Source organism: Narcine bancroftii, chromosome 1, assembly GCF_036971445.1.
Source record: "Narcine bancroftii isolate sNarBan1 chromosome 1, sNarBan1.hap1, whole genome shotgun sequence".
Taxonomy (NCBI): domain Eukaryota; kingdom Metazoa; phylum Chordata; class Chondrichthyes; order Torpediniformes; family Narcinidae; genus Narcine; species Narcine bancroftii.
The window spans coordinates 227,847,938-227,867,740 of NC_091469.1; the positions used below are offsets into that span (position 1 = coordinate 227,847,938).

General features: G+C 37.7%; 1 protein-coding gene across 4 annotated transcripts in view; it reads right to left on the bottom strand.

Moving 5' to 3' along the window:
* The window catches only part of LOC138739814 (solute carrier organic anion transporter family member 4C1-like), a 168,461-nt gene extending 148,999 nt beyond the window's left edge, over positions 1–19,462 (bottom strand). For all 4 annotated transcript variants that reach the window (XM_069892380.1, XM_069892372.1, XM_069892365.1 and 1 more), the window contains exon 1: positions 18,876–19,462. In XM_069892380.1, coding sequence (XP_069748481.1) covers positions 18,876–19,119 — 244 coding nt within the window. In that variant the 5' untranslated portion in view covers positions 19,120–19,462. The remainder of the gene's footprint in view (positions 1–18,875) is intronic.
* Between the last annotated feature and the right edge of the window lie 341 nt (positions 19,463–19,803).

Sequence of the window (19,803 nt, forward strand, 5' to 3'; positions counted from 1 at the left end):
AGAAAGACATCCATATTGCATTAAACATTCCTTCAAATGCAAAAGTGACTGAGCTGGGTTTATTAAATACATCAATATATCATCAGCAAATAAATTAATTTTATACTCCTCATCTAAAACTTTCATACCTTGTATCTGTGTATTTTGTCTTATCAACTGTGCTAAAGGTTCAATCACTAACGCAAAAAAAGCTGGTGTTAAAGGACAACCTTGACGAGTTGATCAAGTTAGCTTAAAAGATTCCAAAATCAAACCACTCGTCAATACTCTAGCTACCGGTTTACTATATAGACCCCTAATCCAACCAATAAAAAAGGACCAAACTTAAATTTCTCCAAAACTTAAAACAAAAAATTCCATTCAACTCTATCAAATCCTTTTTCTGCATCTAAGGATATCACCATCAAGTGATCTAAAGATTGTCAAAATCTATTAATCAAACTAATCATGCGCAGAATGTTATCTGAAGCATATCTATTCTTTATAAAACCTGTTTGATCAATATGAATCAACTTTGGTAAAAATTTAGCCAATCTATTCTCTAATATTTTAGCTATTATTTTATAATCTACATTTAACAACGAAATTGGTCTATATGAAGATACTTTCAAAGGATCTCTATCTTTTTTAGGAATTACTGTAATTAAAGCACTAGAAGAAGATTCAGGTAATTCACAATGTTCTCCAACTTGACGTAATATATCCCCAAACACTGTAGATAAATCAACATAAAAATTTTTTATAAAATTCAACTGAAAATCCATCATCACCAGCCGATTTACCATTCAGCATTTCCAGCATAGCCATTTTAATTTCTGAATCAATAAATGGTTCTTCTAACTCCTGTATATCTCCATCCTCTAATATTGGTAAATTCAATTGTGATTAAAAAAAGATAAATCGATCCAGTATCCTGTTTTCCTTCAGACGTATATAACTTTTTATAAAATGAATAAAATTCATCATTAATCTCATGAGGTTTATAAGTAATAAGAGAATTCCGTCTAACAGCATTAATAGTCCTCAATATCTGTTCTTTCTTTAATTGCTACGCCAATACCTTATGTGCTTTCTCTTCCCATTCGTAATACCGTTGTTTAGTCCTATTAATCATATATTCAAATTGATAAGATTGCAAAGTATTATATTTCAATTTCAGCCTAGATAATTCTATTTTCTGATCTACTGTAGCATCTTTCTGACATTCCTTTTCCAACTCATCGATCTGTTTCTCTAATTCAAGACTCTGATTTAATCGATTCTTTTTTATTTTAGAAGTATAACTAAATATTTGTCCTCTCAAATAGGCTTTCATAGCATCCCATAATACAAACTTACTTTGAACATATTTAGAATTTTCATTAAAAAAATTAATTTGTTTTTTCAAAAAAATCAATAAATTCCATATTTTTAACAACATTGTATTAAATCTCCAACGATAAGCTATTTGAATTTTCTCAGAAGTTTCATATGTAAAATATAACAGAGAATGATCTGAAATCACCCTATTTTTATATTCTGCTTGTTGTATTTTCCCTTGTAAATCTGCCGATACTAAAAAGAAGTCAATCCTTGAAAACGATTCATGTCTAGATGAATAAAAAGAAAAATCTTTTTCTGTCGGATTAAGACATCTCCAAATATCTACTAAATTAAGATCTTTCATCAACGCTTGGACCTGAATTGCCATCTTGGATTTTTTAATTTTCTTCGGAAATTTATCTAATAAAGGTTCCAAAACACAATTAAAATCACCACCAACTAAAATATTATCATTAGCCTGACCCAGACATAAAAATGCATCTGAAATAAATATTTCATCATCTTCATTTGGGGCATAAATATTAAGTAAAGTCCAAAATTCACTAAAAATCTTACAATTCAATTTAAGAATACATCCTGCCTTTTCCTCCATTGATTGTAATTCAAAAGATAAATTTTTATGTATCAAACTTGCTACATCTTTAGCTCTAGAATTAAATGAAGAAGAATATACATGCCTAACCCAGTCCCTTTTTAATTTCACGCTTTCCTTCACATTCAAATGTGTTTCTTGTAAAAAGGCAAAATCAATTTTCATTTTCTTAATATAGTTATTAAAGTTGTGGGAAAGAGTGAAAAAGCTGGGCCTACCAAACAGAAGAAGCACCAGGTTCGATTAATCCAAGCCTCAGAGGACATCTCCGGATGAACTTGGAAGAAGATCGATGTCTCTGAAGATTCAACCGACTAAAGATGGCACCGACATCGGTCAGGACGTTCGCGAGCGTCGTGCCGTTAGCGTGACCAAGGGTAGCGAGCTTAGTGGGGCCACACAGGGGTATGGTCGGGACAGCGCTGTAGGCAATGCTCCAATGAGCGCTGTCATGCCAGCGAGTGCACACTATCACGCAACGGCCCAATGTGCATGCGTCCAATGTCGCATTTTTGCGAGGTCTTAGACCGGTTTCGTGCTGCGGGGGGCCTGCTCCTTGACAGGCTGAAAAAGTCAGTCCGATGTGGACTGGGGTTCAGACACGCAGCAGAACGGCAAGAGAGGACGTTTTAATACCCGAAGATGATGAAGAAGAGCAAATCGAATATTTGGATGAGGAAGATCAGGAACTGTTGTTAATGGCAGCTGAAGCAATGGAAGGTAGGCCTGGAACTACAAAAATGGCTTCCCCTTTTAAGTCAGTTGCTTCACCTACTTCAAATCCTTCACCTGGACCTGATGTGGTTACAATGTTTGAGGAGTTAACAAAACAGAATGAAAACATTATGACTTATATAACTACTGGTTTTCATAACACTGATGAACAATTTGTTGAAATGTAAGGTAAAATATCTGATATGTGTGGAGAAATTGCTGCTATCAAAGAGGATCTTAATAAGTGTTTGATTGCTGTGGATGAAGTACAGGAAAGATGTAAAAATGTCAAAGATAGAATGGATGAAGTAGAAGAATCAGTATCTGGTTGGGATATGCAGAAGAGTATGTTTATGCAAAAAATTAACTCTCTGGAAAATCAAAGTCGAAGGAATAATGTTAAGATAATTGGACTTCCAGAAGATGTTGAAGGTCAAGATCCTACAAACTTTTTTCATATATGGATTCCAGAAATATTAGGGGCAGAAGCAGATAGATAGAAGCAGATAGATTGGAGCTGGATAGGGCTCATCGAGCGTTGAGAAGGAAACCTTTTCTAGGACAACCTCTGAGAGCAGTTTTACTTAGATGTTTAAGATATCAAGATCGGGAGATGATTTTGTGCCTTGCGGTGCAGAAAGCTTGAATTGATCAGAATCCAATAATAGTTCAAGGTAATGGAGTTTTCTTTTACGCGCATTTAAGTCAGGAGGTTATACAGCGGCATAAGGAGTTTAATCAAGCTAAGACGGTATTGTGGAAGAAGGGTTATAGGTTGACATTTAAATACCCAGCTGTGTTGAAAGTGTTCTATGAGCCATCTCAATTTCAATTTTTTGAGAAAACTCAGGATGCTTTAACTTTTGCTAATTCTTTACCCCAGATAACAAGTTGAGTTTTGATCTTTCCAAGAAGCCAGCAATCAATGTTCCTAAAGTCAAGAATGGAAATGGGAATGAATTGCAGAAGATGGAGATGCTCCAGCTGATTGATGTGGCAGAAGATATTATAATGCAGTATAGACAATAATTTTATTCTATTTTCTTTTAGAAGTCTGGCCGGGGAGGAGTACATGACCCTGCTGAATTCTAAGTCATCTGCCACTAGTGGTATTGACCACATCCGGTCGATGAGGGGGGTACTGCTTTGCAGTTTGTGGGGGGGGGGGTAGGAGGGGAATTTTTGTGTTTGTATTTTTGGTTGTTGTTGGGGAGGTTCTTTTTCTTTTTAAGGGGATATTATTTGACTTTTAACGTAGGTTAGTAAGAAAGGAGGGGAATTTTTTTTATTAATTCTGTTTTTATTGTAAGAGTAAATTTTGTTAAGTGCCACTCTATAGGTGATCATTAATAATTTGAATTTTGCGACGTTTAATGTTAAGGGGTCAAATTATCCGATAAAACGGAAATGTATATTGGATTATATCAAAAAGTTGAAGGTAGATATAGCATTTTTGCAAGAAACTCACTTAACAGAAAAGGAATATTTGAAATTGAAAAGAGATTGGGTAGGACATGTAATTCTAAGGCTAGAGGAGAAACTATTTTGGTAAATAAAGTACTGTTTATTTTGGATTCCTTTTTTGTTAATGCTGGTAGAATTTTGGTGGTGAATTGATAATGTTACTAGTTGATTTCTATAATTAATGTTGCTAGGCAACAAACTAATCAACCAAAGATAGTGGCGATAGATGCGAGAAAGGCTTTTGATAGGATTGAGTGGAAATTTTTATTTAAGGTTTGAGAAAAATTTCACTTTGGACCGCTTTTTACTACTTGGGTTAAAGCTTTATACATTAATCCTTCTGAACGAATAATGACGAATGGTCAGATTTCATCTGCTTTTACATCATCCCGATCAACTAGGCAAGGTCTTTCACTAGCACTGTTTACTTTGGTAATAGAACCTTTAGCTCAAGCTATTAGGCAAAATTTGGATATTAAAGGTATTAAAGTAGGTGAACAAGAGTATAAGATTAATTTGTTTGCTGATGACGTTTTAATATATTTAACATATCCTAAAGAATCTTTGAGAATGCTGCAAAATTTATTAAATCAGTATGGTATATTGTCAGGTTATAAAGTTAATTGGGAAAAGAGTGAAATATTACCGATATCAGATGAGGATTATACAGATTGCAGACAGATTACAAAATTTAAATGGTCTAATAAAATTAAATAATTAGGAATTATAGTTAATAAAGAATATCAGCACTTACATATTTTGAATTATACATCATTGTCAAATAAGATTAAAATTGATTTACAGAAATTAAAAGATTTGACATTAACTTTAATTGAGAGAGTTAATTGTATAAAAATGAATATTTATCCTTGTATACAATATCTTCTTCAATCTATTCCATGTGTGATACCAAAGAAATTCTTTAAAGAATTAAATAAAGCAATCGATTATTTTTGTGGAAGGATAAATTGTCTAGGGTATCTATGCATAAATTAACATGGCAATATGAATGGGGAGGACTTCAATTACCATTATTATGAAGCGGCACAGTTGAAATTTATTAATAGGCTGTTTGATCTTCAACAACCACCTGTGTGGGCTAAAGTTGAATTGGATTAAATTTCTGAAAAATAAATGAGTCAATTTATTTATAAATGGAATCCTTTATTGTTACAAAAATATAAATTACCAGTATTAAGACATATATTGGATACTTGGTATAAGCAGGATTCACTTATAGGTTCTAAAAGGAAATTTTTGATTAAATCACCGTTGTATCAGAATAAATTAATTCCATTCTCCTTAAATAATCCTTATTTGAAAAATTGGAAATTGAAAGGAATTAGTATTATACAAGATTGTTTTGAGGCGGGTAAATTTTCTACATTTAATAGATTACAAGAGAAATTTGATACTTCTGCAAATTCTATTTTTGCTTATTATCAAGTTCAAGATTTTTTGCGAATACAATTTGGTAAGGATTTAATTTTACCAAGTCAATCTAAATTTGAGATTTTAATGGTTGACAAGGAAACGAAAGGATTTATATCAAATATGTATAGGTTGTTGTAAGAAAAGATAAAGTTGGGGTATATAGGACAAAAGAGAAATGGGAGAAAGATTTAGATATTGAATTGTCTTGGGAGGAATGGTCAACTATGTGTACTGATAGCATTACAAAATTAATTAATGTGAGAAATAGTATGGACAACTATAATTTTATTCATCAATTAGATTTGACTCCTGAGAAGTTGAAGAAATATGGATTTAGTTTAATAGATTTGTGTTTTAGATGTGGAGAAAATCCATTGTATAATAATCAACTTATTCCTTTTTCAATACATAATCAGTTTATTGCATTGGAGATTTAAAGGTGTGAAAAATTTGGGAGATTGTTTTAGAGAGGGTAAATTTTTATCTTTTAATCAGATGAGGGAAGGTTTTGGTATTGATAAGAATTCTTTGTTTCTATATTATCAAATTCGATCTTTGGTAAGATGTATGTTTGGTAGAGATATGATTTTAGCTGAAATGACTAAATTTGAGACTTTTCTTATGAAGGTACCAGAGAAGGGTTATATTTCATCTATGTATCAAATATTACAGGATGGTGTGGATAAAAATGGTTGGGATAGATCTAAAAGTAAATGGGAAGCGGATACTGGCTTTATTTTTTCCGAAGATGATTGGTTAGATATTTGTTATGATAATGTAACTAGATTGATAAATACCCGTTATGCAATGATTAACTTATAATTTTTTACATCAATTATATTTAACACCTGAAAAATTAAAAAAGTATGGTTTTCATGAATCAGACTTGTGGTTTAGATGTGGTGATACGGTTGGAATTTATTTTCATGCCGTTTGATCATGTATACATATACAGTCTTTTTGGAAGAAAATTCAATCGTTTTTAGAATATCTGTATAAGATTAAAATAGTTTTAGATCCAACAGTATTTTTATTGGGTAGTTTGCAACCTTTGAAAGGCTTGGGATTAGATAAGTTCCAGCTTGCTTTTGTATATTTAGCTTTATCTGTAGCGAAAAAATGTATTGCTAGTACGTGGAAAGATACAAATATGATTGATATTTATGAGATGAAATATTGTTTAATAATGGAAAAAGTTATGTATGTTTCACGTGATAATTATAATTCTTTTATTAATAAGTGGTCATTATATTCAGAATATTTACATTTCAATTTACATTGATTTGATCTTAATATGTATATTTAATTTTTCTTTAATTTTTTAAAATTTCTTTATGGCTCTCCTTAGGAGAGTTGGATGAAGGGGGGATTCTTTTCTTTTCTCTTTTTTTCTATATATAAAAAATGACGTTCATGTTTATGGTTAATTGTTGTATATGTCATATTATTTGTATTTTTAATGAATAAATAAAGTTTAAAAAAAAAGGTATGGAGAAAAGACAGGGACTTTTATGCATTGTGTATGGACATGTAAGAAAGTTAAATCCTTTTGGGAAAAAGTTATAAAATTTTTGAGAGATTTATTCACAATTGATTTGCAAATGGATCCAATGATGTGTTTATTGGGCTATAGAAATGCTGTTATTTTGGGATTGGCTGATAAGCCATATTTGGCATTTTTGCGGTTAGGGTTAGCAGTCGCAAGAAAATGTATAGTGATAACTTGGAAAAATTATGTAGAATTGAACATACAAAGATGGCAAAATGAATTGCAATCGTGTTTATTTTTGGAAAAAAATAACCTATAATTTGCAAAATAATTATTCTTTTTTGTTAAAATGTGGAGTTTATATTTGGAAGGTATGGCTATTGACCTTAAGTAAAGAGTTGGCACATTGATTAATTCATTTTAAATGTATAATTTTTTTGTAAGGCTCCAAGGGGTGGGGGAGAGAGTTAAGATAGTGTAGTTAGTAGAGGGAGGGAGGGGGATATTGTTTTTCATATTTTGTATTTTTTTAATATATTTGTATTTTTGTATCTTTGCATTTTCTTTCTCTATAATATGCTATAAAAATTTTAAATAAAATTTTCAAAAAAAATCATTCTTACGACGTTCAGTGGATCATCGATGCTAATAAGTTAAAATTTCACTCTTGCTTTATACTAATTTAGCAGGTCTGTACCTGGTAATTGGGCAGAGTGAAATATCCCAACAGGGCAGGGCAAATTAAATTCAACCAAGCTCTGACTCTTGGTGGGGCTAAGAGTCCAAGCCCAGCCGAGTTAACACACTAATCACGGTGTGAAAGGGCAATCAGATTTTAAGGGAGGCGGGACCCTCTGTCCCTTTGAAATCCAGGGTAGCCGATTGATCAGTAAATCACGGTGCAGTGGGAAAGGCTCCCAAAGTGCAGCATGCCCAGTAAGTTTACCTGCTTCCTGAGAGGGTTGGCAGTGTGAAAGGGGCTGACATTTTCACGTCGAGCTCCTTCCTGTTACCACCTCCATCCCAGCAACTCTTCAACATCCCTATGTCCTACAAGTCTGACCTCTTGTACTACCTTGCTTGCATTATATTAGCAGGCAAGGCAATATGCTCTGAAACTGACTCCACATACATCTCTTTAAAAACATTCCTTTAAACTTGCCTCATTGACAAAGCTTTTACTCCTTTGCCCTAATATCTCCTTAATAGCCACAATATCAAATTTTGTACACCAAAATGCATATTTCATACAGTCATCAATAAAAACAAGGATGAAGGGCAAACATAGTACAGTAAAACTTTGATAATCGACAATCTAACCATTTGGAAATACCAATAGTTTGGCATCTGGCTCCACTAGGTATAAATCCCCATATTTCCCCCAAGACTCGCCAGTTCCTGCATTGCCCCAAGTCTCACCATGATCACTCTTCCCCAAGACTCACAGCTGCCTACCCTTGCCCAAATCTCATCAGGGGTTGCGTTTCCCCAAGATTTACCCAGTGCCTGGTTTTCCTGTGACTCAATGGGTTCTGGGTTTCCACACATCCCTGAAACTTATCAGTTCAATGGAGAGTTTATTATGATCAACATAACTGCAGCTGAGCTACAGCAGACTAACACATACTTTATTGTGATCACAGACATCGATGAATATTAGTTGGCTCTTTTGTTTCTCATGGGAAGAACAGCTTGAACTGCAAATTTTTTTCAAATTGTGAGGGTAGTTTTGACTTGACTTTAAATGAACAACACACAACTTACAAGGCTGATCTGACGTGTCACTAGAAATATGCAAAACAATTTTTCTCCAACAGCATATGCTTCCTAGTGATATTGCCTTCTACAAATATGGGGTTGGCTGCTTGGAGGGTTCAGCCCATTGTGGTAGAGCCCTGGTTTTGCAGACTGAGGAGGACACACAATTATTTTCTCAACAAATGACTGGAAAAAGACAAATTTGAGGTTCAAATTATTCAAATTTGGAAAAGTGGAAAATACAAAAAGTTAACAACATGATTGAACTCAATAAACTTTCTTTGGAAATATGTTAACTCTTTCTTTTCCAAAATAATGGTCAATGTTGATTTTGAGCTGAAAGAAGAAATTATCATCAAATGAGACCGGGATAACCTACAGGGAAAAAGTGCCATGCAAAATTTGGTTCAGTTCCGGTGACCGTTTCCTCTTGTATCCAATGAACACCTTTTGTCTGTTGGTCTTTTCTCCTCCATGTAAAATTCTTCCCCATATCTCTCCCCAGTCTTTAATTCAGATACCTGACTGCTAATTTTGCTTATACCTTGAAGGAGGGCTCAGGACCAAAACGTCAGTAATTTATCACTACCTCCAGTGGATACTGTGAGACTGGCTAAGTTCCTTCAGTACTTACTGTTCTTTCTTTGGCTTGGCTTCGCGGACGAAGATTTATGGAGGGGGTAAAAAGTCCACTTTACTTAATAACAGCAATTCCTCAGAATACTCTAAACTCAGTTGTTTGCAGTAACTGTGCACATGTATGAAGTGAAGCTCAAGAAAACATATTTGATATCAGCCATGATGAAAATACACTCAAAATATGGCAGTCAGTAAACTCTGATCTGATCCAAGACACTTATGTAATGCAGTGACTTGGAGAATATGCCCTGAAACTACAGAAAGGATAAAATGCTTGAAGAGGAATGAGACTGAAAATAATTCTTAACAGGAAGCCATATCCACTCAGAGCATTCAGGGAGAAACTCTCCTGTCTGAACTCCAGCAAAGGTGGATGTGAGTGATATTTATACTTCAACACAGATACCATTGCTGAAACTCAGTCGGCTCCTGCTCAGGAAGCCAATGTCATGTCTGAGGTCTATAACTTTTAACCTGAACTCCTAAATTTCACATTACACAGAGTGAAAAAGTAAAGCACACTCATTATATTCCAGATTTATCTTGAGGATAACTTGTTAAAGTTTGGCAAAGGTTTTCGATATTGTCCTCAAGATCTTGGTTTCTCTAGAAGCAAAAATAGTTACTCTATCAACTCCGCTTAATATCTCAAAAAGATCAATCAAATCACTGAATAAACTACAAAACCAGAGAACTTGGAAGAATGAGAAGTGAGAAGTGAAATTGAACTGTGAACCATAAAACTTTTCTTACATTTACACACACATCACATATACGTGCGCAAGTTAATAGAGATAAGTTAAAGTTTGATTCTGTTTTAAGATTATTAAAAACAACTTTTGTTTAAGTAACTGCTTGTCTTGGTGAATGTCTATTGCTGCTGGGTTTTGGGGTCCTTTGGGTTCGTGGTAGGGCACTGAAGAGTGCGGTAGAACAGAGGGATCTGGGAATACGGATATATAATTCCCTGAAATTGGTGTCACAGGTGGATAGGGTTATAAAAGAAGCTTTTGGCATTTTGGCCTTCATAAATCAAAGTTTTTGAGTGAGGGAGTTGGGATATAATGGTAAAATTGTTGAGGCCAAATTTGGAGCATTGTATGCAGTTTTGGTCATCCAACGACAGGAAAAGTATCAGTAAGATAGAAAGAGTCCAGAGAAGATTTACTAGGGTCTTGCCTAGACTTCAGGAACTGAGTTACAGAAAAAGGTTGAACAGGTTGGGACTTTATTCCCTAGACCATAGAAGAATAGGGGGAGATTGGATATTTAAAATTATGAGGGGTCTAGACAAAGTAAATGTTGGTAGGCATATAAACCAGAGGACATGGGGTCAGGGGTGAAAGGATTACAGGGAACATTGGGGGCCCAGAACCTCTTCACACAGAGAATGGTGGGAGTGTGGAATGAGCAGCCAGTTGAAGTAGTGAATGCAGGCTCAATTTTAATTTTTTTTTTAAAAAAGAATTTGGACAGGAACAAGGATTGGAGGAGCATGGAAGACTATGGGACTTGGGAGAATAATAGTTCAGCACATACTAGAAGGGACTGTTTCTGTACTGTATTGTGCTATGGTTCTATGGTTTTCACACAGAACTCTGCCTGCAGTTGTAATATGCTCTACCATTTCTCATTATGGAATTCCCAGTTACATATCTGCACTTTATAATTTCAATTTGACAATCACTTGGTCTTTTCTGAATTCTTGTTCAGATTATTCTTTTCTTTGGCTTGGCTTCGCGGACGAAGATTTATGGAGGGGGTAAATGTCCACGTCAGCTGCAGGCTCGTTTGTGGCTGACAAGTCCGATGCGGGACAGGCAGACACGGTTGCAGCGGTTGCAGGGGAAAATTGGTTGGTTGGGGTTGGGTGTTGGGTTTTTCCTCCTTTGTCTTTTGTCAGTGAGGTGGGCTCTGCGGTCTTCTTCAAAGGAGGTTGCTGCCTGCCAAACTGTGAGGCGCCAAGATGCACAGTTTGAGGCGATATCAGCCCACTGGCGGTGGTCAATGTGGCAGGCACCAAGAGATTTCTTTAGGCAGTCCTTGTACCTCTTCTTTGGTGCACCTCTGTCACGGTGGCCAGTGGAGAGCTCGCCATATAACACGACCTTGGGAAGGCGATGGTCCTCCATTCTGGAGACGTGACCCACCCAGATTAAAGGCATTTATAAATGAACATGTTTTCATCAAGCTGCATTGCTCCAAAAGTCCCTTCCTCGTCTTCTGACTGAGGGTTATCTAATGCAGCTCCTCAAATCACGACACATCTTTCAGAGTGAACTTTCTGAAAATTCCCTCAGTGCACATTACATTTCCAATTTTATACCATCTGCAAATTTTAAACTGAATTCATCTTCAACTCAAACTTCATGGCAGGAATATCATCAAATATTCATAAAAGCTAAACAATAACCATTTTCAACAAACAGATTAGGACTTTATTCCCTGGAGTGTAGAGGAATGAGGTGAGATTTGATATAGGTAATTAAAATTATGAGGGAGACGAACAGAGTAAATGTAGATAGGTTTTTTTCCCCACTGAGATTACACGAGATACAAACCAGGGGACATGGGTTAAGGTGAAAGGGGAAATGTTTGGGGGAAACATGAGGGGGAACTTCTTCACACAGAGAGTGATGGGAGTGTGGAATGAGCTGCTATGAACTGGGTGCAGGCCAGTGGGATTAAAAAAATTATTCGGCTCAGACGAGAAGGGCCTGTTTCTGTGCTGTAATGTTCTATGGTTCTAATGTTTCATTAAAGAAACATTTGTTGTCTATTAAAGCTAAAGCTCCAGATTTTCCATAGAGAATTTAATACAGTATTATTGAATGTTTTCGTTTCAAGCTCAACAAGATTACCAGATCTCTACATCACCACCAAATTTGAAGTAACAACATCTCCTAACTTGCATTTGTATTCTTGGCTTGAAGAATGATGCAGCTGTCATTGCCAATTTGAGAATGCAATGTTCTCCTGCACCAGGTGTCCTTTTGGAAACCTACCTACTGCTCCTTTTATCGCGGCTTCAATTTAAGTAGCAATCCTAATACGTGGTATCTTATTAAAATCTCCTTCAACTCCAGCGTCCTCAATCCTCTCAACAAAATAACTTCTTTAATTAATATCCAAAGCAGGGCATATATATTTTAAACTGCAATATTTTAGCATTATTATGCACAATAGATTTCAGATCTCAAAAGAGAGCAGTCCAAACCCATGTGATTACAGTCCAGTCTCTACTTTCCCAGCACAATCCACACCTGATCAGAAATCATTTTGCAACTTTAATGGGTCAGAATAAATTTTAAGTCCTTCAGTTAAAAAATACATTCAGTGGCTGGAGAACCAGAATAAAAGGTAGCCTGGGGCTGCTGAAGAATATGCAAAGGAAAACAGGTAGGTCCAGGGCTGGGACTGGGTTCTTTGGCATGATGCCTAATCAAATGTCCAGAGAGACAATTCAACTGAGAAACCAGTGTAATTGTTCTCTGCTCAGAAAACATTGAATTTTATGTATAACTCTGAAAAAACACCACCATGCTACCAAATATTCAAGCCCTTGTATTCTTTTAAAGACTGAGGACAATGAGGTGAATATGAAACAGTATTGATCAACTCAGAAATTATTTTGCATTATTCAGAAACTCAATGAGCTAACCTGAATCCAGGATAACAAACTAAATCAATGGTTGATGTCATAACAGACATATTTATTTTCTTCTGTGTATCAAAGCATTCCCAATGCTGTGATATCTATTTCCCTTATTTTCATTTATTTTTTTCACCACCCTTGTTTCCTACAAGGGTAGGAAAACCTACACTTTGCCTCTTTCTCCTTCAATACATCCTTTGAAAGGCTAATTATGGCACTCCTCATCATCTCATCAGAGGAATGTTAAGCAAGACGAGAAATATCCCTTATTGCACTCCTGACACTTGCTGCCTAGACTCTGCAGGGCAACCAAGTGAGTGGTGGCATCTTCTGAGCGACCAAGTGGGCACCCTCCTTCCTCAGCGTTTCGCTGATAGACCCGCAGCACTTCCGGAGGGTTCAGCCGTAAATCCCAGCATCACGGGCTCATTCCCTGGATGCCATACACTCACTTGGGGGCCAAAATGGAATCCTTTCTCCTCATCCAGAGCCACTGACTTCTCTTTTCAGCAGCTCTGGAGAGATCTTTGACTGCTTGTTAGTGTATCTTTCCTTGCACTCCCAACTCCCAGGGTAGTCTTGATGCCAATGTGGCTACAGATCCTCTGCAGCCAACTTCAACCAGTCGAACTCTTGACTTCCAGCCAAGTTGCTGCACATCAGCTGCAAGCTCAGCGTACCTCAGCTTTTTTGTGCTCATAGGCCTACTCCACTGAATCCACCCAGGGCACTGTAAGCTCGATGATGTAAACGAGATGGAGTGAGGCCAATCACAGCACAAGGTCTGGTCTGAGGCTGGTTTCCACAATTTATTTGGGAAGCAGAGCCTCTGACCCAAGTCTGCTGCTATTTTCCAACCACATGGCCCACCTAACCGCCCAGAGTCTGGTCTTGATACAAACAGTATCTCCAATCATCTCATCCTCCAGAAGGCAAGTTTGAATCCTTATTAGAACAAGACACCTGCAATCCAAATAATAGTCATTGATGATTTACATTGTGGCCTATAAATAAGCCTGGTTAATGGGCGAGGGACCTGGCTGAATGGTGTATGAACAACAACCTCATACTTGATGTCTCTAAGACCGAGGAGCGGTTTGCAGACATTACGAAAAGAAAAACCAAAGGTGTATAATCCAGTGATTATTGGGGGGAATTAGAGGTGGAGAGAGTGAGCAAATTTAAATTCCTGGGATTTATTATTTCAGAGGTCCTTTCCTGGATCCATCATACTAATGTCTTCATAAAGAAAGCACGTCAGCTCCTCTTCTTCCTCTTGAATTTGCGAAGGTTCAGTATGTCAGATGTGTTGTGGTCAGTGTGCTGCCTGATTGCATCATGGCCTGATCACGGGAGCACGAATACCTGAGCGGAGGGCCCTGCAAAAGGTATTGGGCGCAGTCCAGTACATCAAAGGCAAAACTTTCCCCATCATTGGGAAGATCTACATGGAAATCTACCGTCAAAGAGCAGCACCAAAACATGCTCTTTCGTGCTATTGCCATGAGGAAAGAGGTACAGGTGCCACAGGACTCATCCCTCCAGGTTCAGGAATAGCTGCTATCCCATAATCATCAGACTCTTGAACAACAGATTCATTTAGGGACGCATTTAAGGACTCTTATTTTGCACATTATTTATTACTGAATATTTATTCCTGTATTTGCACAGTGTATTTACAATTCTTTCCTTTGCTTAGATAACTTTCTTTCATCTACATTTCTTTCTTGTTGATTACAGTTCCCAGTTATCGGTAATTGGAAATTCCTTCTAGCCCATGGGAAAAAGAATCTCAGGGCTGTATGTGATGTCATGTATATAGTCTGATAATAATTTTGAACTTTGAAAGCCTCCCTGTCTGCACCTTCTATACCTTGACCTTCAAGATCACCAGTGTGATAACATGGCTTTTTACTCCCTTGTGTTCTTGCCCTTTAGTAACTCAATTAAAATTCTTATTCTCCATTTCCTTCCGAGCAATAAAAAAAGGAATAGATATATTCTTCCCTAAATCTCCGAGCAAGCAATTTCTCTTTGCTAGTGATTTATAAATGTATTGAAAACAAGCCAACTCAAAACTTTACACTTGTCTGAGCTAAATTCTGTTCAAAATTCTCATTCTCTGCTGTCCATTGAAGTATCTCAACAAGATTCTTTTATGGGTTACACACAGAACATAGAACAATACTGCACAGTACAGGCCCTTCAGCCCTTGATGTTGTGCCAACCCATAGATTCCTTCCTTTAAAAAAAGTACTAAACCTCCCTACCCCATAACCCTTTTTCTTTAAATTGTTGATTGTTATGCGTTCGAAGATAGTGTAAAATTTGTTTTGTGTGCTAAGCAAGCACGTCAATCCTTATTAAAGTACAACAGGTGGTAGAAAATAAAACAAAAGTGCAGAGTACAGTTTCTGCCATGTGGCATCTGAACCCCAGTGATTCCATCTTTTCTCTTGAGTTCACCAACTCCTTCCTTCCCTTGAGTCAATGGGTTTAGAAGGATAGGGTGACCTTATTCAAATATATAAAATCCTACAGGGCTTGATAGGGTAGATATTATGATGTTTTCACCAGTGTGAACATCTTAAACAAGGATGCATTAATACAAAATACGTGTCAGTCATTTAAAACTAAGCTAATTAACATGCAAATGGCAGAGGAAAAGAACTATTATATCAGCAACATTTCAGTGATATCCTCTTATCTTTTCAGAATTCATTCATATCCTTTGCATAGTTTTCGCATGTGTTTTTTGGATTTAGAAAACATTTTAGATAGGTTATTTGTGAATCCCTTTTTGGGCTTGAATTTATTTGACAATAAGATATTGGAGCAGAGTATACTTAAATAATATTATTTTTTCATACCATCAGCTTAAATCACATTTAAAAAAATTAATTAGGTGCGAATTTTAGACTTCCAGAACAGAGCTATATATATATATATAAATATATATATATATATCACAAGACCCAATACAACAAGAGGAACTATACAAGTCAAAAGTAAAATAGGAAAAAGATTTAAATATACAAATTCATGTCAAGGCCTGGAGAGTGTAACAATTAATGTTAGATATCAAATGGTACAATAATTTTTTTTTACACCAATTATACTACACTCTGTATAAATTATATGGACTTAATTAAAATTGTTGTCACAAATGTTTCAGATGTAACAAAGAAAGAGGAAACTTATTACATGCAGTTCAGTATTATGAAAAAGTGGGAAATTTTTGGGAAGACTTGGATATATTATTTGGACAAATTATGAAGATACAGATACCAAAAGATCCCAAAATATTTTTGCTTTGACACTAATACTAAATTGAAGTTAGACAAAATATCAACGAAAATCTTTGAGTGTTGCAGTAGCAGTGGCATGGCAGTAACATGGAAGTCAGATAATTTTATAAGGTTGGATAGATGGCACATGGAAATTCAAAACTGTATATCATTAGAAAAGATTATTTATAATTTAAGGAATCAACCTGAGAATTTTTCATCAGTAGGAGTCCATCCACATCATCCATAACACCCGCTCCATCCAATTAATATGTACAGGATAGAATAATGTGTTAGGAATATATGAATAGTGAATAATAAATAAATTCAGGTGTTTTCACTTTTTACTCTCCATTTTCTTTTGTGGAGGGGGAGGGAAGGGGATAAAAAGAAAAAAATATATCATTTTTATTACCTTGTATTGTCATATGATGAAAAATTAAATGTATCTTTTGATGCAAATGAAAAATAAAATTTTCAAAAATATAGGAGCAGAATTAAGCTCCATTGAGTCTGCCTCACCATGGCTGATTGGGGTTAGGGTTAGGGTTAATCTCCACAGTTGTCTTTGGCAATGAATTCCATAGATTCATCATCCTCTGGGTGATGAAATTCCTCCTCATCTCAAAGGGAAGTTTTTGTAATCTGCGCTGCACTCTCTGGTCCCCGACTTCCCCACTGGAGAAAACATCCTCTCCACATCCACTCTATCCAGTCTTTTTTAGTATTTGATAGGTTTCAATGAGATTTCCCCTCATCCTTCTAAACTCCAGCAAGTACAGTCCCAGAGCCATCAAATGCTCCTCATATGATAACCCTTTCATAATCAGTGAACCTCCTCTGGAGCCTTTCTAATGCCAACACATCCTTACTTTGATAAAAAGTCCAAAACTGCTCACTATACCTTATAAAGCCTCAACATGACTTTGCTGCTTTTATATTCTATCCCTCTCCAAATGAATGATAGCATTGCATTTGTCTTCCTTCCCACCAATTCTACATGCAATGTAACCTTTAGGGAATCTTGCACGTGGACTCCCAAGTCCCTCTGCACCTCTGATTACTGAACGCGTTGCCAATTTAGAAAATAGTCTTGCACCTTTATTCCTTCCACCAAAGTGCATGATCAAACACTGTATTCAATCTGGCATTTCCTTGCCCAATCTAACCTGTCTAAGTCCTTCTGTAGACTCAATGCCTCCACATCACTCTCTGGTTCTCTTCCAGAGTTTTTATGCACAAAAGCCACGTCATCACCAGCTCAAGTTTTATTAAAAAAGGGCGAATTTACCTTTTATACAGAGGATGGAAAAGCCAGCTTCCCAGGAAAACAAGGGGTCAAGATGCAGCGGCTGCCCTGTGTCAGCCCCACCACCTCACTCCCTGACAGACACCCGCCTCACTGCCTTAGCCCCACTGCCTGATAATCCCCTCTGCCTGACAGCCTCTGCCCTGCTGCCTCTCCGAGTTCCCTACACCCAATGTTGAGTGAAGAGATGCCGCCACCAGGAGCCTGCAGAGTCCCAGCCATTCAGTCCAAGGGGTGACATGAGGGAGTGGATGGTGTGAAGGATGGCCTGACAGCTCCACCAGCCGCTCTGCGACAGCGCAGCGGGGCATCAGGGCTGTCAGCGTGACGTCCATCATCTTACTTTCCTGTTTGGAACCGCTTTCAACAGCAATCCTTTTATGCAGGAGGTGGAGCAACTTTGATTCACCTGTTACTACCACCCTAGGTGGAGGGAACATGGAGCAAAAGGATCTGCCAATCCTCCTTTAGATGCAAGTCTTAAAAGCAGAGGAAACTTGTCTTTACAAATCATTAATTTTCACTCGAAAAGAGCCTTTTGTACCACCTGCAATCTTGGCCTCAATCCCTTCAATTCCATCATCCAAATCATTGATGTGACACAAAAACAACTCAACATTGAATCGTGTAGAACACCACGAGCAGCTAACCAGAAAAGGGCCCTTTTGACCCCCATTCTCTGCATCCTGCCAGTCAATCTATCCCTGCAAATATCTTTCCGACAATACCATGGGTCCTATCTTACTTAGCCAGCTCACATGCTCCCAGCTCAAATCCTACTTTAGCCAGCTAAAGTCCAAGATTCACTGACTCTCCTTTGTCTGTCCCTGCCACTTGTCACATCTACTTTGTGTAATGAGGAAGTGGTCTCTTTGACACCCCTTGCTAAATCATGGTATCTGAACAGATGTCGATGCATTTTCCTTTGTTTGACTAAAGGAAGAGTTGGGGATTGAGTAATGTACTAGACCCTCAGAAACATGAAGTGATCTAATTTTACTCCATTTAAATTATCCACTATCCTAAATCACAAACTGTGGACATATTTCCTTTCCTAATAGCTACGGTTTCACATACCTCGAGGACTAGGGGCCAAGAGTAATTAAGAATGGAAGACTCTGCCCACTTAATAATGATCAAGAGAAAAAAAAGGTAACAATGAGGGAAAGAAAAACATAATATTAAATATGAAAGAAACTTGTAAATCCTACCTTGAACAATAGCAAGCAGACTGTAAAAGAGTAAATATCCTTTGGGGTTGTTGCAGTTCTGAATACCATCTAACACACACGTTCCCCATCCACAAGGTCCTTCCGCAAACTCTTGCCTTGATCTTGCTCTCTCCGGCCTGGATTTGGCAACTTCTTCCAGGATTTTGTGGGCAGGTTTTGAATCTTGTTTCACGTCTAGATTTCCCTCAGAGAGGAAGGTTGGGTTGTCTATTCCTTCATTCATTTCCTTCTCAAAGTTTGGTTAAAGGCTGTATTGCCAGACAGTTTTTGTTTGAAGAAATGTGGACAACTTAGCCCCCACCCCCACCCCCACTTGTTCTGTCAGATCAATCCAAGTTCAACTTCCAGGGGCTGCGGCTGGAAAACCTGTGACTTTCACAGGCAGCAGAAATACCTTCAGATGGCACGAAAGTTGGCTCATCTGCTTGTGAATTCAGGGCGGTCTCTGCATGAAATCGAGGAGGAGGAGGAGGAGGAGCGAGGACTCTGGTCCACCCGATCGGTCCGAAGGCGATGCAGGCCCATCACTGCCCAGGTTCCCATGAACCGCACGCCCTAGACCTGTCACTCCGACCCCCCCCCCCCCCACCCGAGACCTGTCACTGCGACCCCCCCCCCCCACCCGAGACCTGTCACTCCGACCCCCCCCCCCCCCACCCGAGACCTGTCACTCCGACCCCCCCCCCCCCACCCGAGACCTGTCACTCCGACCCCCCCCCCCCCCCCCCACCCGCTCAAAATTCACTGGACTCCAATGGGCCCCGAACCAGGAAGCTCCTGGCGTGTCGTTGCCTTGAAGCTGCTTTAACCCATTCGGCGCTGACACGAGACGGCGTGGAAAAGGCCGGGCCGGGCCAAAGGTGCAGGTGCAGGAAGCGCGAGGGCTCATCGATTCGGATGGGTTCGT